General features: G+C 35.2%; 1 protein-coding gene across 5 annotated transcripts in view; it reads right to left on the bottom strand.

Annotated features, from left to right (window-relative positions):
- ARAP2 (ArfGAP with RhoGAP domain, ankyrin repeat and PH domain 2) overlaps positions 1 to 27,860 on the bottom strand; it is a 178,468-nt gene that overhangs the window by 135,799 nt on the left and 14,809 nt on the right. For all 5 annotated transcript variants that reach the window (XM_028848385.2, XM_028848386.2, XM_015138193.3 and 2 more), the window contains exons 2-6: positions 26,355 to 27,415; positions 11,634 to 11,692; positions 10,456 to 10,532; positions 9,616 to 9,707; positions 7,618 to 7,971 (exon numbers count right to left, since the gene is read on the bottom strand). In XM_028848385.2, coding sequence (XP_028704218.2) covers positions 7,618 to 7,971; positions 9,616 to 9,707; positions 10,456 to 10,532; positions 11,634 to 11,692; positions 26,355 to 27,256 — 1,484 coding nt within the window. In that variant the 5' untranslated portion in view covers positions 27,257 to 27,415. The remainder of the gene's footprint in view (positions 1 to 7,617; positions 7,972 to 9,615; positions 9,708 to 10,455; positions 10,533 to 11,633; positions 11,693 to 26,354; positions 27,416 to 27,860) is intronic.

Here is a 27,860-nt window from a genome sequence, read left to right on the forward strand (position 1 = left end):
TAAAGTAGAGGAATCAAATAAAAGTCTACATCATAACTACCAATACTCAAAGTCCACTTTCCCTCATGAGCCAACCAAAAACTGGTTACCAGGCCGGGCGCAGTGGCTCACGCTGTAATCTCAGCATTTTGGGAGGCCAAGGTGGGTAGGTCACCTGAGGTCAGGAGATCAAGATAAGCCTGAGCAACAGGGAGAAACCCCGTCTCTACTAAAAATACAAAAATTAGCCAGGCATGGTGGTGTGTGTCTGTAATCCCAGTTACTTGGGAGGCTGAGGCAGGAGAATTGCTTGAACCTGGGAGGCGGAGGTTGCAATGAGCCAAGATCATGCCACTGCACTCCATCCTGGGTGACAGGGCAACACTCCATCTCCAAAAAAATTAAAATGATTACCAGGCCTATAAAGCTCAGGAAGAAGATTCATTTAAAAGATACTAGCGTGAGGCTTCTGTATGTAAACGTATTACTAAAAAACCTACCATGATCGTCTTACAAGAAACAAATAGTAAGGACCATCAGAGCCTACAGTGCTTCTAATCAGTTTTGCAGTATTTCACTCTAAAGTGACAGCTCAAGATTAACATGACATTTGAGAAAAATACCACTAAGGTAAAAGATAGAGACAAAACCACCCCTCCAAAAAGTTAAAAGAAATAGACTCTACAGGAAAGCTTCAAAAAAAAGTATTAATATCTTCAGAGAAGTAAAAGGATTTATTTGTGAAAAAGTAACACTATGCCATAAAAAGAACAGTCAAAAGAAAATGTTTTGTATGTGAATTACAGTATAACAACAAAACAAAAACTGGGTTAGGAAACACAACTAAAGAAACTTCCTAGTGAGTAGAAAGGGAAAATTGAAAAGCTAGATATTTATCAGGGTTTCAGGGCAAGAGGTCCAACACCAAACTACCAGGAATTCTAGAAAGAAAAAAAAAAAAGTTTTTGAAGAATAAAACAAGAAAATCTCCAAGAACTGATAAATAGGCTATGTATAAAGAATCAAAAATGAGATTTCTCAATACTACCTCTACATTACTAGGAATCTCGAATATAAATTACTGCTCTGGAGAAGTATTCTTTCCAGTTAAGATTTCTAAAACATAATAAATCAACAATAACAATGTTTAGAGGGGAGAAAAAGACATTTTCAAGCATGGAAGGTCTGAAAACATTGACTCCCTATCCATCTTTTCTCAGGAAGCTTCAAAGAATTGTACTTTATCTAAAGAAAAGATGGAAAGACAGAAACACTAGAGATAGGAATAGAGAATCCAAAAGATGATACAAGGGAATTCCAAGATGCTAGTGTGCACTCAGTCTGGGGAACAACCAGCCCAAACTAAAGTTTTCTTAGCGGGCAATAGGATGATGAAATTGATAGGTATATTTATTTTGGTTACTTCAGAGGTTCATATTTTGAGGAAGAATTTTCAGATGAAGGAAAACACATATTAAAAATAAAGCAAACAGGCTGGACACGGTGGCTCACGCCTGTAATACCAGCACTGTGGGAGGCCGCGGAGGGTAGATCACGAGGTCAGGAGTTCAAGACCAACCTGGCCAAGATGGTGAAACCCCATCTCCACTAAAAATACAAAAATTAGCCAGGCATGGTGGTGGGTGCCTGTAATCCCAGCTACTTGGGAGGCTGTGGCAGAGAATTGCTTGAACCCGACAGGTGAAGGTTGCAGTGAGCCAAGATCACGCCACTTTACTCCAGCCTGGGCAACAATGTGAGACTCAGTCTCAAAAAAAAAAAGAAAAAGAAAAAGAAAAAATCAACAATTATTAATTCAACAAAAACTAAGCGTTGTCAATGAAAAAATTAATCATACTATGTTACATTGCTCAAAAATGAGTAGCCTTTACAGTTATAATATAAAACAAAGGTACAGATATCTAAATATTTTATGTAACTATTTTAAAAAGATAATAGGAACTGTGTCTAGAAGGGAAAGAGGGAACAGTGGTTAAAATGAATAAATATGATCTTCTATGGTGGTACATCAACAGCTAATCCCTAACACTGAACAGTTAAAAAAAAAGTATAAAAATAATAAGACATACAAAACAAATGCTAAAAGTAACTATAAAAGAGTTGAAAGGTGCTGCCCCTCATGAAGAGGTTGGAGGGAAGAAATGTTACTTTTTTCTTTCATTATAACGCCTTTCCTTTATTGCTCCATTAATACATATGTAATAATGTTCTTACCAGTACATTTCACTATATCCCTTCAAACAACCTCTCCATTATGTCACTATCAGAAACTGACAAATGAACTATGAATAGTTCGATAGAAATATGTTTAGTATCATACCCTGGGTCACAGAGTTTAAAATATCAAGGTACTAATATATTCTGGAAATACCTACTTAAAATTGAATTTTTTTATTATACTTTAAGTTCTAGGGTACATGTGCACAACATGCAGGTTTGCTACATATGTATACATGTGCCATGTTGGTGTGTTGCACCTATTAACTCATCATTTACATTAGGTATATCTCCTAATGCTATCCCTTCCTCCCGCCCCACACATCACCCGGTGTGTGATGTTCCCCTTCCTGTGTCCAAGTGATCTCATTGTTCAGTTCCCACCTATAAGTGAGAACATGCAGTATTTGGTTTTCTGTTCTTGTGCTAGTTTGCTGAGAATAATGGTTTCCAGCTGCATCCATGTCTTTTTTTTTTTTAAATAAGCTATATACTACTCTCTGACACATAAACTATGTGCTTTTATAACAATCAAACATTGAATTCTGAAAGTTCAGTGTGAACACATGATCTCTTTACCTTGTACTTATCAAAGTATGAACTGACTGGGACTCACAGTAACATTATTTAAGGTCCTCTGCAATAAAATGGTGTTCTGAAAAAAAAAGAAAATCGAGGTTTATTGAGCATCAGTTAAGAGTGAGGCCCAAAGTTACCTACTTTTCCAAATGATTTCACAGAGGTAGTCTTGACCTCATGCATTTATGTGAAAAATGGAGATTCCAAGAAATGGAGTCACACAGCAAATGAATGATGTCTGTCTGATTCCAAACCCTATTCATTTCTCTGCAGCTAAGAGGGCTGAAAGGAATTAACCAGGTAATATTATGGAGACTGAAACTAACTTTTTTCCTCCTCAAACTGCAACAATATTAAAGCTTTTTATTTCCTTGGCACAACGTTTACCAGTAGCAAGTGCTTTGAGAAACGGCCATCTAATTTTCAGATTAAAAAAGAAAACATACTTTTTATCAAGGATTTCGGATTCACTTTTAAGTTCAACAAGGTGACTGATATGTAACACCCTAGTCAAGTTGGACTTGCCAACTTTCTGCTACACCTGCCTTTCTCTGCAGCCCCAAGAAAGCACACCAAGAGATCCAAGACACTCAAGCACTTGTGTAGCCAGGTGGGGAATTCTTCCAATAAAGGAGCCTTGGAGATTGGATGATGACACGGAAACCAGTCACTGACAAAGGCACAAACAGTATAAGCTCTGAATTTCTCCCAGGTCTTGGGCTACTGGCTTCTGGGAGCTCTGACTCCCAGTCACTGTCTGAGATCTAACCTTTTCTTGGTATTTGATCATTGGCTTTTTCACTTTCCCTAGTTATCTGTTCTCTGAACATGCTTTTCACTGGCAGTTTCTCTCTCCTTGTCCTAGAACCCAACTGTCCATCTTCAATAAAATAACTCTAACCTCCACCTGCTCACTATCTCAACCCTCAAGTACATCTAGATATCACCACTATCACTGCCTTTCCCTCTAGACAGAAAAGCATTTTACTAAAAATGCCAGCTAAAATCTTATCCATTTTCCAAAGGGCAATTCAACTGCTACCCTCTCCTTCCTGGAAGGTCTTTGAAGAAATGCTTTCTCAACCCTTGGTAACCTCAGGACTCTGTAGGCACCAATTATACGATTGTCTTTGGGTTTTATTGCTATTCACATATACATTTCTTTTCTGCCCTAAATGGAAGCTACAACAAGATCAGGAACACATCTTGCTCATCTGTGTCCTCCACCACCTCCAAGTGCTGACTTAACCTCACATGATCAACTTTAGCTGTCTCAGGCTCACACTGCCACATCAGTACTCCTCATGGCCAAAAAAAAAAGTTAAATTTTGAAAAAGAGGAATTTCCTCAAGTGAGAAATAAAGTCCTAAAACATTTCAAGTAAAATAGAAATTATTTAATACACACAGCAGTTTTTATAAAGATGCTCTGTGTGTTATGCTGAACACAGAAACATCTTTAGAAAATAGTATTGTAAAAATTCGAAAGGGTTTCCTTTTGCATATATTCTTGGAGATGTTAATTTATGCATCTCCTAGAAGAGGCACAGCACATCCAACCATGTTCTCTTTTCTTTACAACAGCTTCAAACATGTCTCTTCTGAGATGCGTATTTGGGAAATGTTGGAATAAATTATATCCAGTCTTTCATATTTGCATCTATACAAATCTGCTGAAAAGCTTATTATTTACAGCTGAGAAAAAGTGAAGATGATGATTTATTTTAATCCTCAAAACCAGTGAGAGGTTTCTAAAAGCAAGCATCACTTATTAAGCTTTTCATCTGCTTTGACCTGTTCGAAAGACAGCCCCCAAAATTCCACATTTTATTATTTCTTTCATACAGTTTTGAAACCACTAGTTTTAGGGATATTATATTTAGGTCATTCAAATATTTAAACAACTTTTCATAGTTTAAACCGGAAATGTTTCAGTATTTCTTTTGTTGTATGGTGTTATACAATTAGATTCTTAACCGTACATTGGGCAATGTTCACATATTAGGCATTGATTCAGAATTGGAATTTCCATTTCATAAGTAAATAGACAACTACGTGAAATAAGTTCAGATTGTGAATGTGATTATTTTGTTTAATGACATTCATTAAACAAAAGACAGTTGCATACACTATTTGAAAAAGTATAAATTAGAATGTGTCTGTTAGTTTTTAAATTGCATTTTGACAATTGTATTTTGATAATTTACGTGCATGTCTTTAAGGGGGAAACAATTATGAAAAAAAAAAAAAAACACCAAGAGTTCACTACCCTGTTAACGTATAACAGCATTATCAATGGTTCTTGGAGATTTTCAGACACAAATATGTTGTTGGGTTCAGCAGCTTGTATTACAAAGTTCTTATAAATTGCTGTTTTAGAAAAATTAAAAGAAAATATGTCTAATGCTAGGTTTTTCACAGATTCATTCTACAACAAATACTAAGCATCTACCACGTGCTAGGCAGTGTTCTGCTAAGGCTATCACAGCACAAGAAAAGCAATGCAGATGCCTGTCCCCACGGAGCTTGTATGAAATAAATAAATCATCTGGCCTGTAAGCCCTGTAGAAGAAAGTAATTAAGGGAGCGGTGGGGTGGCAGGGGAGAGCAACAGTTGTAGTATTAAATTTGGTGGCCAGAGCTTAAATGCAAAGGAGACATTATAGCATGAACTTGAGAGAAGTTCAAGCCATGTTACTCTTGGGGGAAGAGCATTTCGGGCAGAAAGAAGTACAAATGCAGAGGCCTCTAAGGAAGACCTCTGCTTTTTATTACTTCTGTATTTTACTGGACCACAGCCTCATTCATCAGCTACATCTGCTTTTATGCTATAACTGCTGAGTTAAATAGTTGCAACAGAGACCATTTGACTATAAAGCTTAAACTATTTACTACCTGACCCTTTATGGAAAAAGTGTGTTGACACCTGCTACATGGAGTTCGGAATCCCATCTCAATCAGTGCTGTCTGCATCAAAGAGACATGTGGCCATGAAGCTCAGCAACCACTGCATAAGGAAGGGGTAGGCATCACTTTGTCTACTTTAATGAACATCTTAAACCCTCACAATAGCCTACAGAGTCTAATTAGGAAAGGAAAAATTCTGGATTCTACTTCTGATTTAATGAATGCATGCGTTTTGGCTAGCTACACATATTTCTTTCAAGTCATAGCAATATAATCACATAGAAGAGTTTTGAAATTTCATGGTGATATACCAAGCTCCTTGGTTTATTTTCTTATATCCATTTATCCTGGTATTTTGGGTGGGGGGGGGTAGGGGTGAGCTTTAGGACAGAAAATGCAATTATTTCCCCCAAAATAGAAAAATATAAATCCAGAAAACTTACAGCATCTAACCTTCGGCAGGTTCAGAATAGAACGAATGGAAAGTTAAAGTTCTGAAAAAGAGAGACAGAATATACCCTAACTGTCCCGGAGGTGGCCAACAATGGTGAGACTTTCTCAATGTGCCTGGAGCATAAACAGACCAACCCTGTAAAGGGCGAGATCTCACCCGGGACACACAGGAAACCACAGCTGCTGGGGGCTTTGTACTCAAAGTCTGTTTCTTCTTCCAGTGATACTTTAAGAGAGCACTTGGACGTCTCTAAATACTTAGATTTTACAGAAATGAATTCAAGAATATTCAAGTTCACTGATCCATTCCACTAGTGTTCAGACCTGAGCACTGATCCACACGTTCAACATCTGAATATGCACTTACCAATAACACTTAGGACTAAAAAGAACAAGCAGAGGGTTTTGTCATCATAATGTAACCAGAAACAAGTGACACACACAGCTGAGAGTAAGAAGTACCCTGCTTTGGCTTATTCAAAATCAAATTTCCTAAAGGATGAAAATATATAAGGTACTAATATATAATTACTAACCATATAATTTTGGGGTGTTTTGCTATCTTTTGAAATGTAATTCCTGCTTCTACTAGTCATCTGATGCCGCTTCCAGCAGATATTTTTTTCAATTAAAATTATTTTAGATCAAACCAATCCTTTCTAGAAGTGATACATATTTCAGGAGAACAGGAGAGAAAACCGCACACTGTAGGACTCCCACATTAGCTGCTGATACATGAAAGCTTTAATCTCAAAATAATTTAATAATTCATGAAAAACATTTCAAGTAAATATTTCAAAAAGACATCTAAAAAGCAGGATGCTAGAAAACAATTCTAATTAAATATAATCCTTCCCCAAAGACTTCTCACTACTGTAAAATGCTTAAGGGACAAAAGTTTCTTTGTAAACATCTGTTGATAAATCCATTGAAAAGTGTAATATTCACAGGACTCTGACCTTCTGTGCAACATACAAAAATTAAAACAATATATCAATAACAGTGAAGACCTAAACCTAACAAAGATGTACTTTTCCCTAACTACAATAAGCCTTGTATTCTCAAACAGAGCACTGTTATGATATGAGCGAAAGCTAAACAGTGTGGGCTGAGTAATACTAACTCAGTCTGTCTTGTTTTTCTTTGTTACATACTGGAACACAGATTAGCACATTTTGATGCGAACTTAGAAGGTAACATTAAGAAATTAGATGTGAGGTCATAACTTTCTATTTTAATTTGCAATTCTGGACCTGAATGCAGCATTGCATTGCACATCTCTCTCCTTATGTCTAAAGAATAGCACTGGCAAAAGCGTGCTGAAAGTCTCTAAAAATGGCCTCTCTGTGTATATGTGTGTGTGGAGGTGGAGTGGGGGAACAGCAACCCAGGAGGTTCAGAAATGAATAAACTTGAAATTTTAAAAATATGCCACTTATGAAATAAATGAATACATACATACCCTTGAGGAGAGAGCTTATCCAGCCATCCCGATTTAACCTTCTTTACAGATGCTCCATAAAAGCAGGCATAGGGAGATATTGCCTGTGAAGAAACAGCTGATGAATCAGCATTTCCACTTGTTGAGCTTAATGGATAACTGTGCCTATTAACGGAGTCCAAAGTCAATGCTTTTTGAGTCCTAGATTTAGATGCCTTTGAATTTTTTCTTCTTAAACTCTGAAAGCATTCTTCTACTGTTGAGTATTCTGATTCAGAAGCAGTGTCTATCAAAAAATTGTTTTTGTCCTCTCGAGGTATCCAAATATCTTCCACCTTGTCCTCACTTATTTTCTCCTTTCTGTTATCATATATGCTAAATGGAAAAATGATGTAAACATTTCAAAGTGTTATATGTGATTTAAGACATCAGTGACATTTTGAAAATTTATAAATAACCAATAACAGAAACATAAGGCCAGGAAAATCCTAGAGTTTCAATTAACCCTATTGAAAATTTTTTTAACTCTTCCAGAAAAACTAAGTAAAATTCTTTCATTAACCTATGACATATGTGAATACTATTACAAGTTTTTTCTTAGGTATAATTTAATCTTATCCCTTTTATTTTGGATGGTTAGGTGCAGGTGCTAAGGATGGAGACTGGGTATATTCTTCATATCACAATTTAAACATCTTTAATAGCACAACTAAGTGGCCAGCCCAATCTCTCTGGGCAACGTCATGGACCATTAACTCATCTATATGGAGATCTTATTTCCCACTTGTTTACCGCTCTCTACTATCCTCTAATCAACTCCAAGGACCCCATGTTTCACCATAATGCAATAAAACAGAGAGTACGCCTGACTGCTGAGAGCATCAGTATTATTTTGCAATGCTGATGAGGAAAAATATTGCAGCACACTGCTAGCTAGAAAACAATAAAGGGTCAGTGTATATCCAGGAAGTAAAGGCTATGTAATGCAAAATATTTATTGGAACGCATTCATAATTGCTAGACATATTTCTACAGATTCAAGGAATGACATAATAGATCAACTCATTCATTAATGACAAAGGACATTGTTTTGCTGATCAATGAAACAGATATGCCTGGGCTCAAATTACATCTTTCTGGATATAGCATTCTAAAAACGATTACTGCCTTAAGAATAATTTAGCCTGGCCCTTTCATATTTTGCATTATATTAGATTATGTCAAATGTTTACTGAAGCTGTTTAATTATTTAGCTTTAACTGAGGGAAACCTATAACAATGTTAGCCGTAGAAAATGAAAGACAAAAATAAAATGAATGTCCCGCTAAAAGAGTTTAATTAAACTGTTGGCAATACAAAAGAGAAATGCTTTAGGGGATGAATACTCCATTTTCCATGATGTGATTATTATGCTTGTATCAAAATATGTACCCCAGAAATATATACATCTACTATGTAATCTCAAAAATTAAAAATTAAGAAAAAGAAAATGAAATATCAGGTAATGATCCAGTATGCCAAGTTCCAATAAAACTGACAGATAAACAAAATTGAAGTTGCTGCATACAAATTCTAACTCCGTGTGTGATCCAAATAACTGGATAATTGCCATGCTTCTTGCCAATGCTGAAACTCCAATAAAAATAATATATTACACTTGTAAAAGTCTGCAACTTGCATAGTGATGTTCTGTACTGCCCTTTGCTCCTTTTTATTAACATAACCTCTCATCTTTAATGTGCAATCACAGTCACCTGTATTGCTTTGGGGCAGGGGTGTGGTTTCCATTAGAAAAACACAAAACGAATCTGCCACAGAATGCAACTATTTACTTGATTTACAGAGCATAATTCAATTAATAAAATGGGTGCTGTTATGCTTACATTTAGAGAGGAAAAATTTGAACTTATCAACATAAACTATTTTCTCTGGCACACAATATTATACTATGAATGAAAAGTCAACATTGTATAACAGTTTATTCTAAATAGTTAATCATCATCAATCATGATCTCATACCTTGATTTGATGATAAAAGAGTTCGTCGCAGTAGTTGCTTCCCCTTTGAGTGCTTCTTCCTGGGTCAAAAATTCATTCTTTATAGATCGCTTCTATTAAAAAAGCAAAAAAACAAAAAACACATACTGTTTTGCTTTTTGGTTTGGGGATTTGTTTGTATGTGTAGCAATATTCTACAAAAATCCATAATATCTGAGTTTAACTAAGTAAGTCTAATTACTTAGATCAATTTTCAGAAAAAAAAGATAGTCTACATTAAACAGACTTTTGATGTTTTTTTCACTATTTTATTCAAATCGTTAACTCATCAGTTCAAGTAAGAGCAAAAGAAGATGCTAACCAAAAATAAAATTTATATACTTTTATTTAATTCATTTTTGTCTTCCAACTTCTCTTTTATCAAGACCAAGAAATAATGTAGCAAAAGAGCACAAGTAATAGAAAAGAATGAGTGATAAGCTAAATAATTAAAATACATATATAATTGGAAGTCTATGCACTTCGGAAGTCTGCACTTGGCTAAGGCAAAGCAAAAATCTAGAGAGTGTTTATAAGTTTTACAGAGTTTGTCTTTTGTTTAATTAACCCAATCTTGTGGCAAACTTTTAAAACTCACTATCCTGGATTCCCGAAGTCAAAATAAAAGTGTGTTTCTATAATGTATATTGAAAGATTACAGATTTTACCATAATTTTACTGAACAAAAATTTTGCTGACTGGAAATTTCACTCTTCAACATAATGCCATTCTTCAAATAGCTTGGAGAAAAATGAAGAGGTACAAATAGGCAGAAAAGTAAATAATTGATTATGGAAAACAATTAAAATGTATGGGACTAACCTTGGAATTTTCTAGTCTCTGGAAGAGAAAGGTCTCTCCATAAGGAAAGATGGAAGATGAATTCTCCTCATTTGAATCTTTTAGGGGAATTATAGGATGAAAATGGAAAGATGTGAATAATGTGAAATACTGTTTTTAAAAAAAGATTAAAAGCATGAGTTTTTTATGGCATTATCACAACGTAAGCTTTATTCTGTAAGAGTCCAAATTATGCTAATTCTTATCCCCAAATCAATTCTCCTCATTGTCTTCTTGATATAACACTCATGGTATCCACTATTTGCTTCACAGACATAACTCACTGCTCCTTAAATTGCAAACTGTCACATATGTCCTTGCCAACCTCTAGGATCCACATTAATATAACCAAATACATTGCCCACATACAAAAGAAATTGTCATGGTGCCATTTATAATGATAACTCCTAAATAATGAAATATTCTAAACGGCAGAAAATTAAGCTTAGTTCTATAACTTACAATAAATAGTTATAAAAAGGTCACCAACATGATAGCTAGATATCACTTAAAATCCCAGAAGGCATTTAAAATAATTCCTCTAATGCCATAGCTACTAACGCATCTGTCAATAAATTATTTCAAGAGAAGTTCTACCATCCTTGAATTACACTAATCTACAAAAAAGAATTCTCAATATTTGCATTTCTACTATGGCAAAAATTTCTCTTAAAGATTCAGTACCCAAGTGTTTGACATCTTATTGTCAAAAAGAATGTTCCCAAACTTGTATAATCAGAACTTTCAAAATGAAAGAAAAGCCTCTGTCACTGTTCAATTTGCCAGAGCAACAATGACAGCCCTTTCCAGTTACCATGGCAAAATCACTTTCCATACATATATCTTTGTTCTGTAGCTCAGACTGCCAGAAACCATTTAATTTAGTTAAATGCCTGCAACTGTGGCTAATGATAAATGAAGCTTGCATAAAAAGAAAACTTTTTACATTAGCATGTACAAATTTCTTGGAGTCAGAGTGTATATTATTGCCTTTTATTCAGTCCCCTTTAAAAGTGTCTGAGGTACTATGAATGCTGGCAGACAGTTATTTCCATTGTTCCCTATACCACAGGTGGGCTGCCTTCTCAATCATGATTTTAACACAGTTAAGACTATCAAATGAGCTCTAATTTAAGGAGAAATTAAACACATAGACTCACTTTGCCATGCCACAGATTTTTCAGTTGAGGTAGCAACATTTCTTCTTTCACGAAAATAGCTTAAAAAGCAAAGGAGAAAATATTTATGAGTGAAAATATTTAAGATATTTAGGACTACAATTAAAATTATTAGAAAATATTATGAGAAAATATTTATGATTTATATTTAAGTGAAGGATTTATTAGAGAGAGATACATTCTTTTGGGTAGGAAAAAAACAATATTCAGAAATTAATTCTGACTTGAAAAAAGCTGAATGGCCAACTTCCACAAATGTCTTTTTCTATTTAGACTTTTAAAGAAAGAGATTTTCTTTGCAAAGGAAATTTACCAGTGTTTGCTACTCACATCTATAATTCACAACAGTAAGTAAACATATTTGTCCAATGTTAGTATGCACATAAAGTAATTTCAAAACTGCTAGTCATATCTCTGAAAGAAAGAGATTTACTAACTAGATGTCAGTATTTATGTAGCTTTTTGTCTTTAGCTTTTTAATAGTCAAAAACATGCCTGGCTCTGTAGGCACAATATGAAAATACACACAAGATCTTCTTTCAAAGATCCTACAGTCTCGGGAGGAAGGTATCACAGGGTAATTATTTAAAATACAACATGATAACAGCAATGGCAGAGGTAAACACTGGAGAAGCAGAGGGTGATGAAGGCCTTCTACAATATAACAGAGTTCTCTTTTCCATCTAAAAAAAAGGAAAAATGAAAAAGAAGAACAAAACTGGCAGATTTATACTATACAATTTCAATATTTAATCTAACACTACAGTAAGCTAATAATCATTGTGCCATTGCTGAAAGTACAGACAATTCAATCAATGGAATTGAATAGAAAGCCCACATATACAGTCCCACACATCTCTGGTCCATTGACTTAAGAAAAAAGTTCCGAAGAAATGCGGTGGAAAAAGAATAGCCCTTTAAACAAATGTTGCTGGAACTGGATATCTCAATGATTAAAAGAAGTGAATGTCAACTTTTACTTCACATCATGCACAAAAATTAACTCAAAGTAGAGTTGGGACCCAAATGTTTAATGCTACAACTCCAGAAATTCTGAAAAATATGAGAGAAAAATCATTGTAACATCTGAGTAGGCAAAGATTCTTTAAATAGAATAAAAAACTAAAACCCTAACAAACATTGAAATGTAGTCTTTATGAAAATTTAAAATTTATAATGTCACATACTAGTGACAAGTGATTTGCCCAAATCAAAAAAAAAAGGACTCTTACAATCCAGTAATAAGAAATACAACTCGATTTTAAAATGGGTTAACCTGCCATGGTGGTGATCACCTCTGGTCCTAGCAACTCAGGAGGCTGAGGTGGGAGGACAGCTTGAGCCCAGGAGGTGGAGCCCTGCAGTGACCCATGATTGTGCCACTGCACTCCAGCCAGGGCAACAAAGACTTTGTCTCAAAAAAACAAAAACAAAGCACACACACAAGAATAAAAAGAACAGCATGAGCAATATAGAGAGACCCTGTCTCTACAAATATAAGTAATAATAAATGCCATTTTTTAAGCTTGGGCACAGTGGTTCATGCCTGTTACCACAACATTTTGGGAGGCCAAGGTGGGCAGATTTCTTGAGCTCAGGAGTTTGAAACCAGCTTCTTGGGCAACATAATAAAACCCCATCTCTAAAAAAAAAAAAAAAAAAAAATCAGCTGGGTGTGGTGGTGCATGCCTGTAGTCCCAGATACTTGGGAGGCTAAGGTGGGACAATTACTTCAGTCCAGGAGGTTGAGGTTGCAGTGAGTCATGACTGCATCACTGCACTCCAGCCTGGGCAACAGAGTGAGACCCTGTCTCAGAAAATAAATAAAATAAACAAAATGGAAAAATGTAAATAGTTGTATCACAAAATATATGAATGTGTGATAATACCACATACACATTAGAATAGCTAAACTATAGCCTGTCAATATCAAGTGTTGGAGAATATGTGGAATAATCAGAACATTTAAATACTGCTGGCAGAAAATAAATAAATACTGCTGGCAGGAATGTAAAAGGGTGCATCCATTTTGGAAAATTGCTTGTATTTTCTTATAAAAATAAACATTCACCAAACTTCAAAGCCCAGCTACTCCAATCCTACCAAAAATATTGAAAACAGATGTTCACAGAAAGACCTGTATACAAATGGTCACAGCAGCTTTATTCTCAATAATCAAAAACTTGAAAAAACCCAAATAGACATCAAGAAGTAAATGAACAAATAGTGGTGTATGGATCCAAGAGACTATCACCCAGCTGAAAGAAAAAAAACTACTAAAAAAACTAATAATCTAAATAAATGTCAAAAATCATCATGCTGAGCAAAAGAAGACATAAGAAATACTGTCATGCATGGTTTAATGACAGGGATACAGTCTGAGAAATAGGTTGTTAGGCAATTTCATCATTTGCAAACATCATGGCATGTACTTACACAAACCTAGATGGTACAGCCTACTTCACGCATAGGTTATATGGTATAGCCATTATATTCTTACAGGACCAATGCCATATCTGTGGTCCATCACTGACAAAAATATCATTGCATGGTGCAGGACTGCATATTCTAACTTTTTCTATATGAGCACGTGAAACAGGGATGGACTGTATAAGAAACTAAGAAACTCTTAGAAGTAACAGAACTGCTCTGTTTCTTGATTGTGGTAAAAATTTCATAGGTTTATGTATCTTTCACAGCTCATCAAATTACATGCTTTAAGGGATTATAATTTATTATATATATTTTTCGACCTCAAAAGGAGTCGTTTCAGAATGAATTCAGCAGCCGAGCATTGCGGCTCACACCTTAATCCCACCACTTTGGGAAGCCGAGGTGGGCAGATCACCGGAGGCCAGGAGTTTGAGACCAGCCTGACTAACATAGATAAACCTCATCTCTACTAAAAACACAAATCTTAGCTGAGCATGGTGGCACGTGCCTGTGATCCCAGTTACTCAGGTGGCTGAGGCAGGAGAATCTCTTGAACCCAGGAGGCGGAGGGCGCAGTGAGCCAAGATAGCGCCACTGCACTCCAGCCTGGGTAGCAGAGTGAGACAGCATCTCAAAAATAAACAAATAAAAATACAAAATACAAAAAAAAAAATAAAAATGATTTTAGCAAACTTACTAATAGGGTTGACATATAAATATCAATTCCATCCCCAAATATCAGCAAACAAAATGAAACATTAAAATGGTGTCATATAGTATAAGGGCATTAAAAAACTACCAAAACCTAGAATTAAATCTAGCAAAAGATTTGCAAGAATTCAATTAGAAAACATTACCAAGAAAATTGGAAAAAAATCTAATTAAAAATATATGAAATACTAGATGTTGCAAAGATGACAATACCCCCTATATTAATCTGTAGAGTCAACGCAACCCTAATCAAAAGAGTTACAGGGAGGGACACGTGAGATTTAACAAACTGATTCTAAAATACATGTGAAAAAGAAAGGACCAATAATGACACATTTTTAAAGAGTACAGTGAGAAGACATACTCTACCAGGTTTCATGATTTATTATATAGCTGTAGTAATTAAAACACTATATTACTGATAAAAAGGATAATAGGCTATTGAACTAGAATTAAGAACCCACTTAAAGAGACCCAGTTACATGGATAGAGCTGGAGATCATTTTCCTTAGCAAACCAATGTAGGAACAGAAAACCGAATAGCACATGTTCTCCCTTGTAAGTAAGAGCTAAATGATTAGAACATATGAGCACAAAAGAGGGAACAACAGATACTGTGGCCTACTAGAAGAGGGGAAGTGAGAGGAAGGAGAGGATCAGAAAAAATAACTATTGGGTACTAGGCTTAGCAGCTGTGACGCAAGTTTACTTATATAACAACCCAGCACATGTACCCTGAAACTAAAATAATTTTTTTTTTAAAAAAAGAGATCCAATTGCATTTAAGCCAAAGAGGTCAATCTATAGCAATGAAGAAAGTATGGTCTTTTGAAAGACTAGATCACCTGTACATCTATATGGAAGCAAACGAAAATTTACTCCTACCTCAGACAATACACAGAAATCAATTCAAGATAGATTATAAATCCCAGTACAATAGGTCAAACAATGCAGCTAGAAGATAAAAATAGAAGATTTTCATGTGTCCTAAGACATAAAAGTTTTAACTCTAAAGGAAAGTATGGGTAAATTTGACTAAATTAAAATGAAGAACTCTTATTCATTTAAAAAGTCACAATTAAGGAACACAAAAACAAGATGCAGAGGCAGAAGATATACTGTACAAGGGGTTTATACCCACAGTTTATCAGTAACTCTTAAGAATAAATAACACTTAAGAAATACACACAAAAATGCAATTTAAAACAACCAAAACCAAAATAGGTGAAAGATCTGAAAAGGCATCAACCAAAGATACAAATGTAGCAAAAGGTCAATAAACAAGGGCATAAGGTGTTCAATCTCATTAGTTATCACAAAATGCAAATATAAACCACAATAAAATAACATTACACATGTATCTATATATCTATATGGCTAAAAAAAAAAAAAAAAAAAAAAACCACACACAAATGTTGAGGGTATGAAACAAGGGGAATGCACATAAGCTGTTGATGGTAATGCAAATTCATACAACTAGTTTATAAGAACCATTTTGCATTATCTACAAAAATGGAAAATGTACATATCCCATGACACAGCAATCCTACTCCTAGGTCTGTACTCAACAGCCATGCATACAAGTATGCCTCAAGAATAACCACCCAAATATACATCAATGGGCAAATGGATAAACAAATTGGAGATTCACACAAAGAAACACTATTCAACAATAAGAATATGACATGCAACAACACAGACACATCTCAAAAACATCATACTGAATAAAGACGTCAGATACGAAAGATGACCTGCTGTGTGATTCCATTTATATAAAATTCCCAAATAGGCAAAACTAACTAATAGTGAAATCTACAGGTGCCTGATTCAGGAAGTTGGGAATTTACTGCAAATAGTCACAACAGAATTTTGGGAAAAGTGGGGATGAGTGATGGAAATGTTCTAAATCTTAATTGTTATAGTGGTCACATAAGCATGTATATACTGAAAATTAGTCTATTTTATATGCAAATTATGTCTAAGTTGATTTATATGTGTACACATATTTACATTATATGCATGTATATATATATACACACACACACATGCACCTACAAATAAATATATACACAAAATATTGGATAAGGTAGAAAATACGAAATATCTAACAAAATTAAGAATGACTATTATAGCATATTCATACAATAAAATACTATACTGCAGTAAAAATGAACAAACTATAACCACAGGCACAAACATGAATGATTCTCAAAGTTAAGCAAAACGAGCTAGACTAAAAATATACTCACTATAAGACTGCAATTTGTTTAAGATCACAAAATGGGCAAAGCTATAATGTTTGGGTCAAACCTAAAAGGTAAAACCTTTTTTAAAAGCATCCTTTATTTGTTCTTTATCTCCATGTTCTTGATACTTTTATAAAGCTGTAATTGTTTCCTGACATTTGTGTACTACTAACGCAAGTACTTACTACTGATTTGAACCCTTGAGTGGAGCAATACTCAAATTTTGTACATCTTTGGTAACTTGCACTAGTAATTAATATTGCTACTTCTTACCGAGCATTTACAATATGCAAGATAGGTCTCAGATTTTTACATATAAGCACACGTGTGTGTGTGTGTTTGTGTGTGTGTGTGTGTAGTCATCCCCTGCACAACGTTTTGATCAATGACAGACTGCACATACGACAGTAGTCCAATAAGAACATAATGAGAATGAAAAATTCCTATTGCCTAGTGACACTGTAGCCATTGCAACACCACAGTACAACACGTTATTCATGTTTGTGGTGATGATGCTGGTGCAAGCAAATCCACCGCACTGCCAGTCATATAAAAGTATACTGCATACAATTATGCACAGTACATAATACTTGATAGTAAGTGATTTTACTGGTTCATATATTTACTATACTTTTTATTTTATTTTAGAGTATACTCCTCCCACTTATTTTTTTTAAAGATAACTGTAAAATAGCCTCGGTCAGGTCCTTCAAGTGGTATTCCAGGAGAAGGCACTGTTATCACAGGTGATGGCAGCTCCATGCACATAACTGTCCCTGAACACCTTCCAGAAGATGGGAATGTGGAAGAGTTGTAAATTTTATACGTTTTCTTAAATTAATTAAACATAGAAAAATGCTTATAGAATGAGGATATAAAGAATATTTTTGTGCAGCTGTACAATGTGTGTTTTAAGCTAAGTGCCATTACAAGGGAGTAGGAAGCTTGAAAAGTTAAATACAATTAAAAAGTTATCATAAGCTAGTTAATTTATCATTGAAGAAAAAAATACTGTTATAAATCTAGTGTAGCCTAAGGTTACAGGGTCTATAAAGTCTACAGTGGTGTAATGTCCTAGGCTTCACCTTCACTCACCTCTCACTGACTCACCCATGGTAAGTGCCCTATACAAGTGTACTGCTTTTTATCTTTACACCATATTTTTCCTATACCTTTTCTATGTTTAGATTTGTTTAAATTCACAAATATCTACTATTGTCTTACAATTTTAATTCAGTACAGTAACATGTTGTACAGGTTTGTAGCTAGGAAGAGTAGGCTCTACCATATAGCCTATGTGTGTAATAGGCTATACCATCTAGGTTTGTGTAAGTACATTCTGTGATGCCCAAATAAGGACATAAGCACCTAATGGCATATTTCTCAGGATGTGTGCCCATCGTCAAAGATTCATGCATGTGTATACACACAAACATACAGTATACAGATAAAAAATAAAACAACAAGAAATAAGATTATTATCTGCATGTTGGTAAAATTGGCACAGAAAGGGGTTAGGTCACTTACTCAAGTTCACACAGCTCATAAGTAACTAATCTGAGATTCAAACCCAGGAAGTCTTGTTCCTTACCCAGGACCTAAGCCACAATGCTTAACTTAAATTAAAAAAAAAAAAAAAGATTTTGAATATTTTAAGTATACCCATTAGTGGAATTTTTAAGCAATATTTTGTTGGTTTTGCCAATAAATAAAATGTGAAGAAAAAGGTTTTTGATAATTTGTATTGATTTCCTCATATAGTATCTACCTACAAGGGATTACCAAATCTATCAACCAAGTTCAGTTGAACTGCTAGAGATGAAAAATTAGCACAAATATAGTAAGTAAGTTGTTTTGAAAACTCTTGAGTAGCAACTTACATTTTCATTTATCTACTACTAAACTATCACAACCTTTCTTATATTCTAACACCTATTATGCCCAAAGCAAAAAGCAAGTGGCTTTATTTATCTACAGCTCACATTAATTCCTTGTATTAGCCCTATGAGGTAGGACGTGGTGTCCTAATCCTACCAATAAAGGTGGGAAATTCTCCCAGCTCAAGTCCCACAGCTAAGAAGTAGAAATCCAAGATTCAAGATCAATTTTATCTTTCTTTTCTACTATTTTACCACCAGCTATCCTGAAAACTGCTTTTAACTTGGAAATATAAAGCATGTTGATTTGTGAAAATTAAGAACCGAACCATAGTCATCATCCTCTCTTGTTCTTATACTTTTACGATGTTAGCCTAGTTACTTAAAAGTTCTGAACCTGCTTTCCACATTTATTGAAGGGGGAAAAATCCAGGGCCTGCTGCCTAGGAATATTATGATGATTAATGAGATGATGCTTTTAAAGAGCATAAGGCAGGGGCCTACATAATATAAAAACTCAGTAAAAAATGTTATTTGTATTACAGAAAAAAATTGTTGGTCCTCCTGGTAAACCTAATGTGTGCATTTGTTTCTTAAAGTCCTCAAAATGAACACTTTATATGTGTAATAGTGAAAAAAGTGTCAACAACCTAGGAGAATAAATTGTGTTTTTAAAATCAAATATTATACAACAGTTATTATATAAAATACATATATTGATGTGAACAAATCACAAAAATATTAAGTGAAACACCAAACTATAAAAGAATATCATTTTCATTAATCAAAAACATCTACAGCAATGCTATGGCATCTGTAGTAAAAGTACGAAAGCATGCATGAGTAGGATAAACACCAGTTTCAGAATATTCTTTACTTCCGGGCACAAAGGAAGGAGGCAGAAGAGTTAGTTGAATTTATTATTTCTCAATAAACTAAAGTCTGGGTCCACTATGGCAAGATATTATTTTTTAATCTAGATGGTATTATACGATAACATGGTATTTTGCATACTCTTATGCATGTTTGAAATTTTTCAATTTATAAATAATTTTATCTTAATATTTTTGTTGTGGTTTTCAAACCATTTTTTTAACTATTTTTTTATTATTATACTTTAAGTTCTAGGGTACATGTGCCCAACGTGCAGGTTTGTTACATATGTATACATGTGCCATGTTTGTGTGCTGCACCCATTAACTCGTCATCCACATTAGGTATATCTCCTAATGCTATCCCTCCTCCCACCCCCCTCCCCACAATAGGACCTGGTGCGTGATGTTCCCCTTCCTGTGTCCAAGTGATCTCATTGATGGGAAATAAACCATTTTTTAAATACGACTCATACTACAGTTTCTGACCAGGAAGCCAGAATTACTAGCTTACCTCCAAACACTGAGAAGGTACCTCCTTCTTCCTCATAAATTTCCTGAAAGTCATAACCTCATCTTCATCCTTTGTATCGCACCCCTTTATCCCTTCCCCTCAGTGCTCTGGACCAACAAGCTAACCCTTGTTGAAAAAATGCCCCAAGCATCATAAACATATCCAGGTAATATATGTCATTGTTGAAGGGCTCAGAAATCATCTCATACGTAAATGAGCTTGGGAAATAAAGCATGTATATTTACAGATTGATTTGTGGAGTTTCAAAAAAGGGAAATTTTAAAATAAAGCTTTATTTTAGTAAGCTAAAACTTATTTTCAAATGGAAATAATGCTTGAAAACCCCAAATAATAATAAAATATAAAAATAAAACCCAAATCAAAAATATCAATGATTCTGAATCACATTAACTTGGTAAATGTTTCATTAATATTTTCCCTATGTCAATTTTATTATTTTTAAAACCCTAAATCTGGAAATACAGGAAACCTACAGATGTTCAATTGTGATGGACTAACAGTCCTTGCCTGTGGAATGCAGTATGTTTGTAAGGCCTTTGAAAACACATAAATTCTGCTACTTAAATAGAGAATTAACAAATTTCTATGCAAGTAAAGACAAACTACTGTTGTGAATAAAATTGTGTCCCCACCACACAAAATTCATATGTTCAAACTCTAACCCACAACGTGACTGTACTTAAATTAGGTAAGTAATTAAAGTTAAATACAGTCATAAGGGTGGGGCCCTGTTCCAATAGAACTGGTAGCCTTCTAAAAACAGAAACCAGAGATGGCTCTCTCTCGCTCAGCCCAGGAACAAAGCTCACATAAGCAGACATCAAGAAGGCCACCATCTGATAGCTAGTAGAGAGCCGTCACCAAAACCAAAGGATGCTAGCACTTTGATTTCAGACTTTTAGTATCCAGAACGATAAGAAAAATTTCTATTGGTTAAACTACCCAGTCTACGGTATTTGGTCATGGTAGCCAGAGAGACAAAGACAACTATCATTGGTATCAGAATTAAAATGGTTTGTTTAAAGAACCTGAATATAAAAGAAGAGAAAGTAATGAATAATTCTGATTATAAAAGTGAGCGTTCAGCATACCTACAGGTTTTATTTTTTTTATTTTTATTTTTGTGAAATATATATATATTTTTATACTTTAAGTTCTAGGGTACATGTGCATAACGTGCAGGTTTGTTACATATGTATACTTGTGCCATGTTGGTGTGCTGCACCCATCAACTCAAAAACAAACAACCCCATCAAAAAGTGGGCAAAGGATATGAACAGACATTTCTCAAAAGAAGACATTCATACAGCCAACAGACACATGAAAAAATGCTCATCATCACTGGCCATCAGAGAAATGCATATCAAAACCACAATGAGATACCATCTCACACCAGTTAGAATGGCAATCATTAAAAAGTCAGGAAACAACAGGTGCTGGAGAGGATGCAGAGAAATAGGAACACTTTTACACTGTTGGTGGGATTGTAAACTAGTTCAACCATTGTGGAAAACCGTATGGCGATTCCTCAAGGATCTAGAACTAGAAATACCATTTGACCCAGCCATCCCATTACTGGGTATATACCCAAAGGATTATAAATCATGCTGCTATAAAGACACATGCACACGTATGTTTATTGTGGCACTATTCACAATAGCAAAGACTTGGAATCAACCCAAATGTCCATCAGTGACAGACTGGATTAAGAAAATGTGGCACATATACACCATGGAATACTATACAGCCATAAAAAAGGATGAGTTTGTGTCCTTTGTAGGGACATGAGTGCAGCTGGAAACCATCATTCTCAGCAAACTTTCACAAGAACAGAAAACCAAACACCGTATGTTCTCACTCATAGGTGGGAACTGAACAATGAGATCACTTGGACCTGAGAAGAGGAACATCACACACCGGGGCCTATTATGGGGAGGGGGAGGGAGTAGGGATGGCATTGGGAGTTATAACTGATGTAAATGACGAGTTGATGGGTGCTGACGAGTTGATGGGTGCAGCACACCAACAAGGCACAAGTATACATTTGTAACAAACCTGCACATTATGCACATGTACCCTAGAACTTAAAATATAATATAAAAAAATGTGAAAATAATAATAAGAATAAAATTTAAAAAAAAAAGATAACCTGAGGTTATTGTTCAGGCCAGCCCTCCAGATAAAAGGAGCAGGCAGGAATTCAAGGAAGAACCCAAGTCTGCAACAAAGACAAAAAATTTGATAGAGCATTAATTATATCAGATTATGTTGAGAGGAAGGAGGCAGGAGGGCACGTGTTCAGGAAGAGAAAAACAAAGAGTCCTATGTCAGGAAAACACTTCAAAGTTGACATCCATATTCCTTTGAACAGTTGTATGAAATGTTCAGTAATTCCTTTAAAAACCCAGGCCATAAATAAATATTTTCATTTGGTATATCAAGGAATGCACTAAATATCATTTGCAGGTGTTATCACTAGACCAAAGAGAAATTCGCATTACATAACCCACAGTTTTATTTAAAAAATCATATTACAACACTTGAAAATCATGGAATTACTATTTGCAACATAGGGAAGGAGCACTAGGAAAAACAGTGAACTCTGAAAATAATTTATTTGCTCATTTTATGATCTGAGCACCACAAAAGCATTGTTGCTATTAACTACCATAATCAAAGAAAAGAAAGGCTAGGATAGGTAATCTGGCCTAAAAATCACACGGAAAAAAAAAAAAAAAAGTGCTATGATACTGCTAGTACTAAATTATTTACTACTAATTTTAATGTTGTTTCCACTCTCAAAGACTCAGTCACAAATTGAGCAATGAGCTTTTCATATGATACAAAGTTACATTTATAATGGAAGAAGTTGAAAATATACCACTCTGGCATACTGACTATTTTGAATAAAAGGCATTTAATTCAAGTATTGGAAAACAACAGGTGTAAAAAGAGAACTCTGATCTTCCAGCCTCCTTAAAAGCAGAAGATGAAATTCCCCTGAAAGAAATTAACATCCTATCCTCAAGGACAGGAAGTTGAGGTCAAAGAATTCTGTACAGACTATGTTAAAATAACGTATCTTTTAAGCCTCCCCATATAATTTAGTTGGTTTTTCACAATTTACTGCTCTTTTTGTAATTCATTATTTAAGCGTTTCACTCTAACTGCTTATTTGGGTCTTTATCTCTTTTTTTTAAAATTTTATTTTATTTATTATTATTATTATACTTTAAGTTCTAGGGTACATGTGCATAACGTGCAGGTTTGTTACAAATGTATACTTGTGCCATGTTGGTGTGCTGCACCCATTAACTCGTCAGCACCCATCAACTCGTCATTTACATCAGTTATAACTCCCAATGCCATCCCTACTCCCTCCCCCCTCCCCATAATAGGCCCCGATGTGTGATGTTCCTCTTCTCAGGTCCAAGTGATCTCATTGTTCAGTTCCCACCTATGAGTGAGAACATACAGTGTTTGGTTTTCTGTTCTTGTGAAAGTTTGCTGAGAATGATGGTTTCCAGCTGCACTCATGTCCCTACAAAGGACACAAACTCATCCTTTTTTATGGCTGTATAGTATTCCATGGTGTATATGTGCCACATTTTCTTAATCCAGTCTGTCACTGATGGACATTTGGGTTGATTCCAAGTCTTTGCTATTGTGAATAGTGCCGCAATAAACATACGTGTGCATGTGTCTTTATAGCAGCATGATTTATAATCCTTTGGGTATATATCCAGTAATGGGATGGCTGGGTCAAATGGTATTTCTAGTTCTAGATCCTTGAGGAATCGCCATACTGTTTTCCATAATGGTTGAACTAGTTTACAATCCCACCAACAATGTAAAAGTGTTCCTATTTCTCTGCATCCTCTCCAGCACTTGTTGTTTCCTGACTTTTTAATGATTGCCATTCTAACTGGTGTGAGATGGTATCTCATTGTGGTTTTGATTTGCATTTCTCTGATGGCCAGTGATGATGAGCATTTTTTCATGTGTCTGTTGGCTGTATGAATGAATGTCTTCGGGTCTTTATCTCTTTATGAGGATTCTTGTGCCATGTAAAACTCGTATTACTTGTATGAAATAAATTTGTATGCTTTTCTCCCGTTAATCTGTTTTATATCCATTTAATTCTCAGGCCCAGCTGGGACCCTAAGAAGAAATAGGTGGAATTTTGCTGCCCCTATACAACTAAATGAGTATCAAGATTCTCTGTAAAATTCATGAAAATTAGCACAGTCTGTTTGAAACTTAAATCAAATGCTTCTTATGTGAGATGATCCTTGACAGCTACCAAAGGGATTCAGTCCTGGCAAAGATGCAGCTTTAACGTGTGTACACATAGTAAACCTGGCATGTCAAAAGCATCTGCCATCTGAAGACTTGTCATTTTTCATTCACTTTCTTTTAATTATTCAAAATTAGCAAACTATTTTAAAACTAAAGTGTCAAACAAAATGAGTGTCCTTTACTATCCCAATAAATAATCCAATTCTTATAAAGGCAATCAACATTTTCAACAATATTTACTCAATAAGGGGTTAAGGAAGTACGATCCGGAGTCAGATGTACTGGTAGGAAATCCTAGTTCACTACCCATGTGATCTTGGAGAAATTAACCCAAGCCTCAGTTACCTTATAAGTAAAATGGGGTGAACATTACCTACTCCATGTTCACAGATACCCTATCAGGGCCACTGTGAACATTAGATAATCCCTGCAAAATTATAAACCAAACTAGTGTTTAATAGATGACACTAGTTGTTTAATAACAGTGTTTAATACATGATACTACATTGATTTCCTAGTAAATACCAGACTTTGCTACTGGTACTAGGGATGTCAAGATAAAGACAAATTAATTAGAGCCTCTGCCATCAAAAGGTTTATGCTTTAATAGGAGATACTTATATTAACAGAGTCTTGTAAGTGGTCATGTTTTCTCTCACAAACACTAAATTGCCACCTTTTCTCTTGCAAATACTATTTGCACTGCAATTACCAAAGGTACCTAAGGCCAACAGAATCAGAGGCAGCCACAGATTCAAAGGGAGTAGGGGGGACAGCAGGCATGGGGGGGAAAGAGGAATCCTGCTGAAACTCCAGCCTGGAGCCTGTGCAGGACGTGTGTAAAACATTTAGTGCCACTACAGTAACAGTCAAACTTGAACAGCCTCGTGTCTCAGCAGAGAGACAAGTGTTAACTTTTAATCGGAAAAGCAATATCCTACTCCAACCCTAGAGAAAACCACAACTATTTTAGGTATAACTTTGAGATTCACAAATTCTGAAAGCTAAAGCTGATGACCTCTTTTGCTACAAATTACCTCCTCCCAAACTGTTTAGGTAATCCTCCTGTTACTTCGGGATACCAATGACTTAGCACCTGAGTAGAAGAACCACACTGGTAGAGCCCCTCTTTTGGGTCCCAGAGGTCTCGTCTCTAGTGAGCCTAGCTTCATACTGAGCTGTCTGTCACCATCTTTTTACATGTGACTTCTACACGAGACTGCAAGTCACCGTATTCCTCTTTGCATCCTTCCTACCGAGCACAGTGACTAAATACCAAGTTCAATAGATGTGTGTTGAATTATTACTTGGTGCCAAGCATTGTGCCAGGCAGCAGAGATACAAACATTAAAAACATGTTCTTTGTCAAAGAACAAATCATCTAATGGGGACACAGAGTCAACATTTCAAATATGAGAACTGCACTAATGGAAAGACTACAATACTATGTGTGGGGAATTGGTATGGAAAGGAATATCCAGATAGAATTAAGAGAAGGGATGTTCCCCCAATTAAATAGGGAAAAGCTAAAGAGTCCCAGGCATTATAAACTGGAAACAGACTCTGGGAAATAATGTACAATGGGAGGAGGAAAATTTTTAAAAGAAAATGTTGGTTGAATAGGTAAATGAATATAGTCAAATTTAGAAAGGAACACTGAAAATATAATTGTTAAAAATCACTAAATTCCCTCAAATTTAATACTTAGACCTTATTGTAAAGATTCTTACCTCCCAGAAATTCCTTTTGTTGACCCTGGAATCTCTGGTACAGGCCGATGTCTTAGCAGAAAAGATCGAGATGGTCTTGAAACCAACTTGCTACGACTTCTCATAGGTGCTAGGATTGGTGATGATGGAACATACAAGTCATTTACAATCATTTCTCCTTGAAACTTAAAGAATGGGGATGGTGGTGATCCGTCTAATAAACCATTTGTTCCATTTCTAGAATTCGTTTCTGATGTTGAACAGCCAACAGAAGAAAGGCATTCAGAGTCTGCGTTAGGGAGCTTATTGAGATTTTCTGAGATCAATTTAACTTTTTCTGTTTGTTGTTCTTCAATTGTGTGACCCATAGTCTTCTTTGTAATCAAAGATTCTATTTTAATATTTTCACTACCAAATAAAGAATTATTCAAAGAACCCAAATTCAGGTGTGGTTCTTCTGCAGTGGGGAAGTCGCGTTTAGGAGGAGACAGCTTATTATCTGATTGAGGATACTGGCTTCTTTCCACACTTGCATCGTCTTCAAGTTTTTTTGTAACAGTCTCCAACTGCGGTGGGCTAGGCATCTGAACACTGCTAGAACTGGAAAGTTCTATGCAGATATTCTGATCAGAAGATGGAACATTGTGATCCTTTGAAGGGTCATCATTCTTCTTTGTTTTATGAACATTTGCATATATTGGAAAATCTTGCATTTTTGACAAGATTATCTGTAACTGTTTAAGTATCCTCCTACGGTGACCTGTAGGTGATATTCCAATTTTCTGTAGCAGGCTGTCATTTATTACTGCACAGTCCTTCACAGTAGTAAAACCAGACTCATGGAAATGTAAGAGATACTGCTCCAAATTAATGCTCATTAGGAAATCTTTTATATCCACATTTACTTCACTGACTGAGGACATAATGGTGGCTTCATTACTAAGTTGAGTTACAAAAAGTGGCACGATGAGATACACACACAAGAAGATGCACTTCTCTGCTGGCTTTTCCTCTATCAATTGTGACAGAAAAGTTTCTTAAAATGTTATTTTCTTCACAGTGACTGCTTTATGTGCTTAAGCCTAGAAGAAAAATAAAAATGATTTATTAGGCTATTTTAATTATTAAAATCTACTTTTATATACTTTCTCTGAAGAAACAACAGAAATTAGGACACTAACTTTCACTCTGCATTTGGAATCTTTGTGCATTGCTTTGCACGCCCTAGAAAACCAGTTTCTCCATATGTGAGGGTACAGGACAGAAATGCTATGACAGCATCAAACTATGACTTTCAAAAAGGTGAAAAAAAATGACACTGACACACGTACCGAATAAACATATATCAAAAGCTTTATTCAACTTCTTAATTTAAAATGAGGGAACCAGTAAGTTAGTAAGATTGGAGCCAAGAGCATTTGTGGAAAAGATTTACATAGTGCATCAGAAAATTTTTTTTTTTAAGTATTAGGATAGCTAGGTTAGATAAAAAACTGTTTAATGTCCTACAGGATAATAAGCCACAAC

The sequence above is a fragment of the Macaca mulatta genome, chromosome 5, assembly GCF_049350105.2.
Source record: "Macaca mulatta isolate MMU2019108-1 chromosome 5, T2T-MMU8v2.0, whole genome shotgun sequence".
NCBI lineage: Eukaryota > Metazoa > Chordata > Mammalia > Primates > Cercopithecidae > Macaca > Macaca mulatta.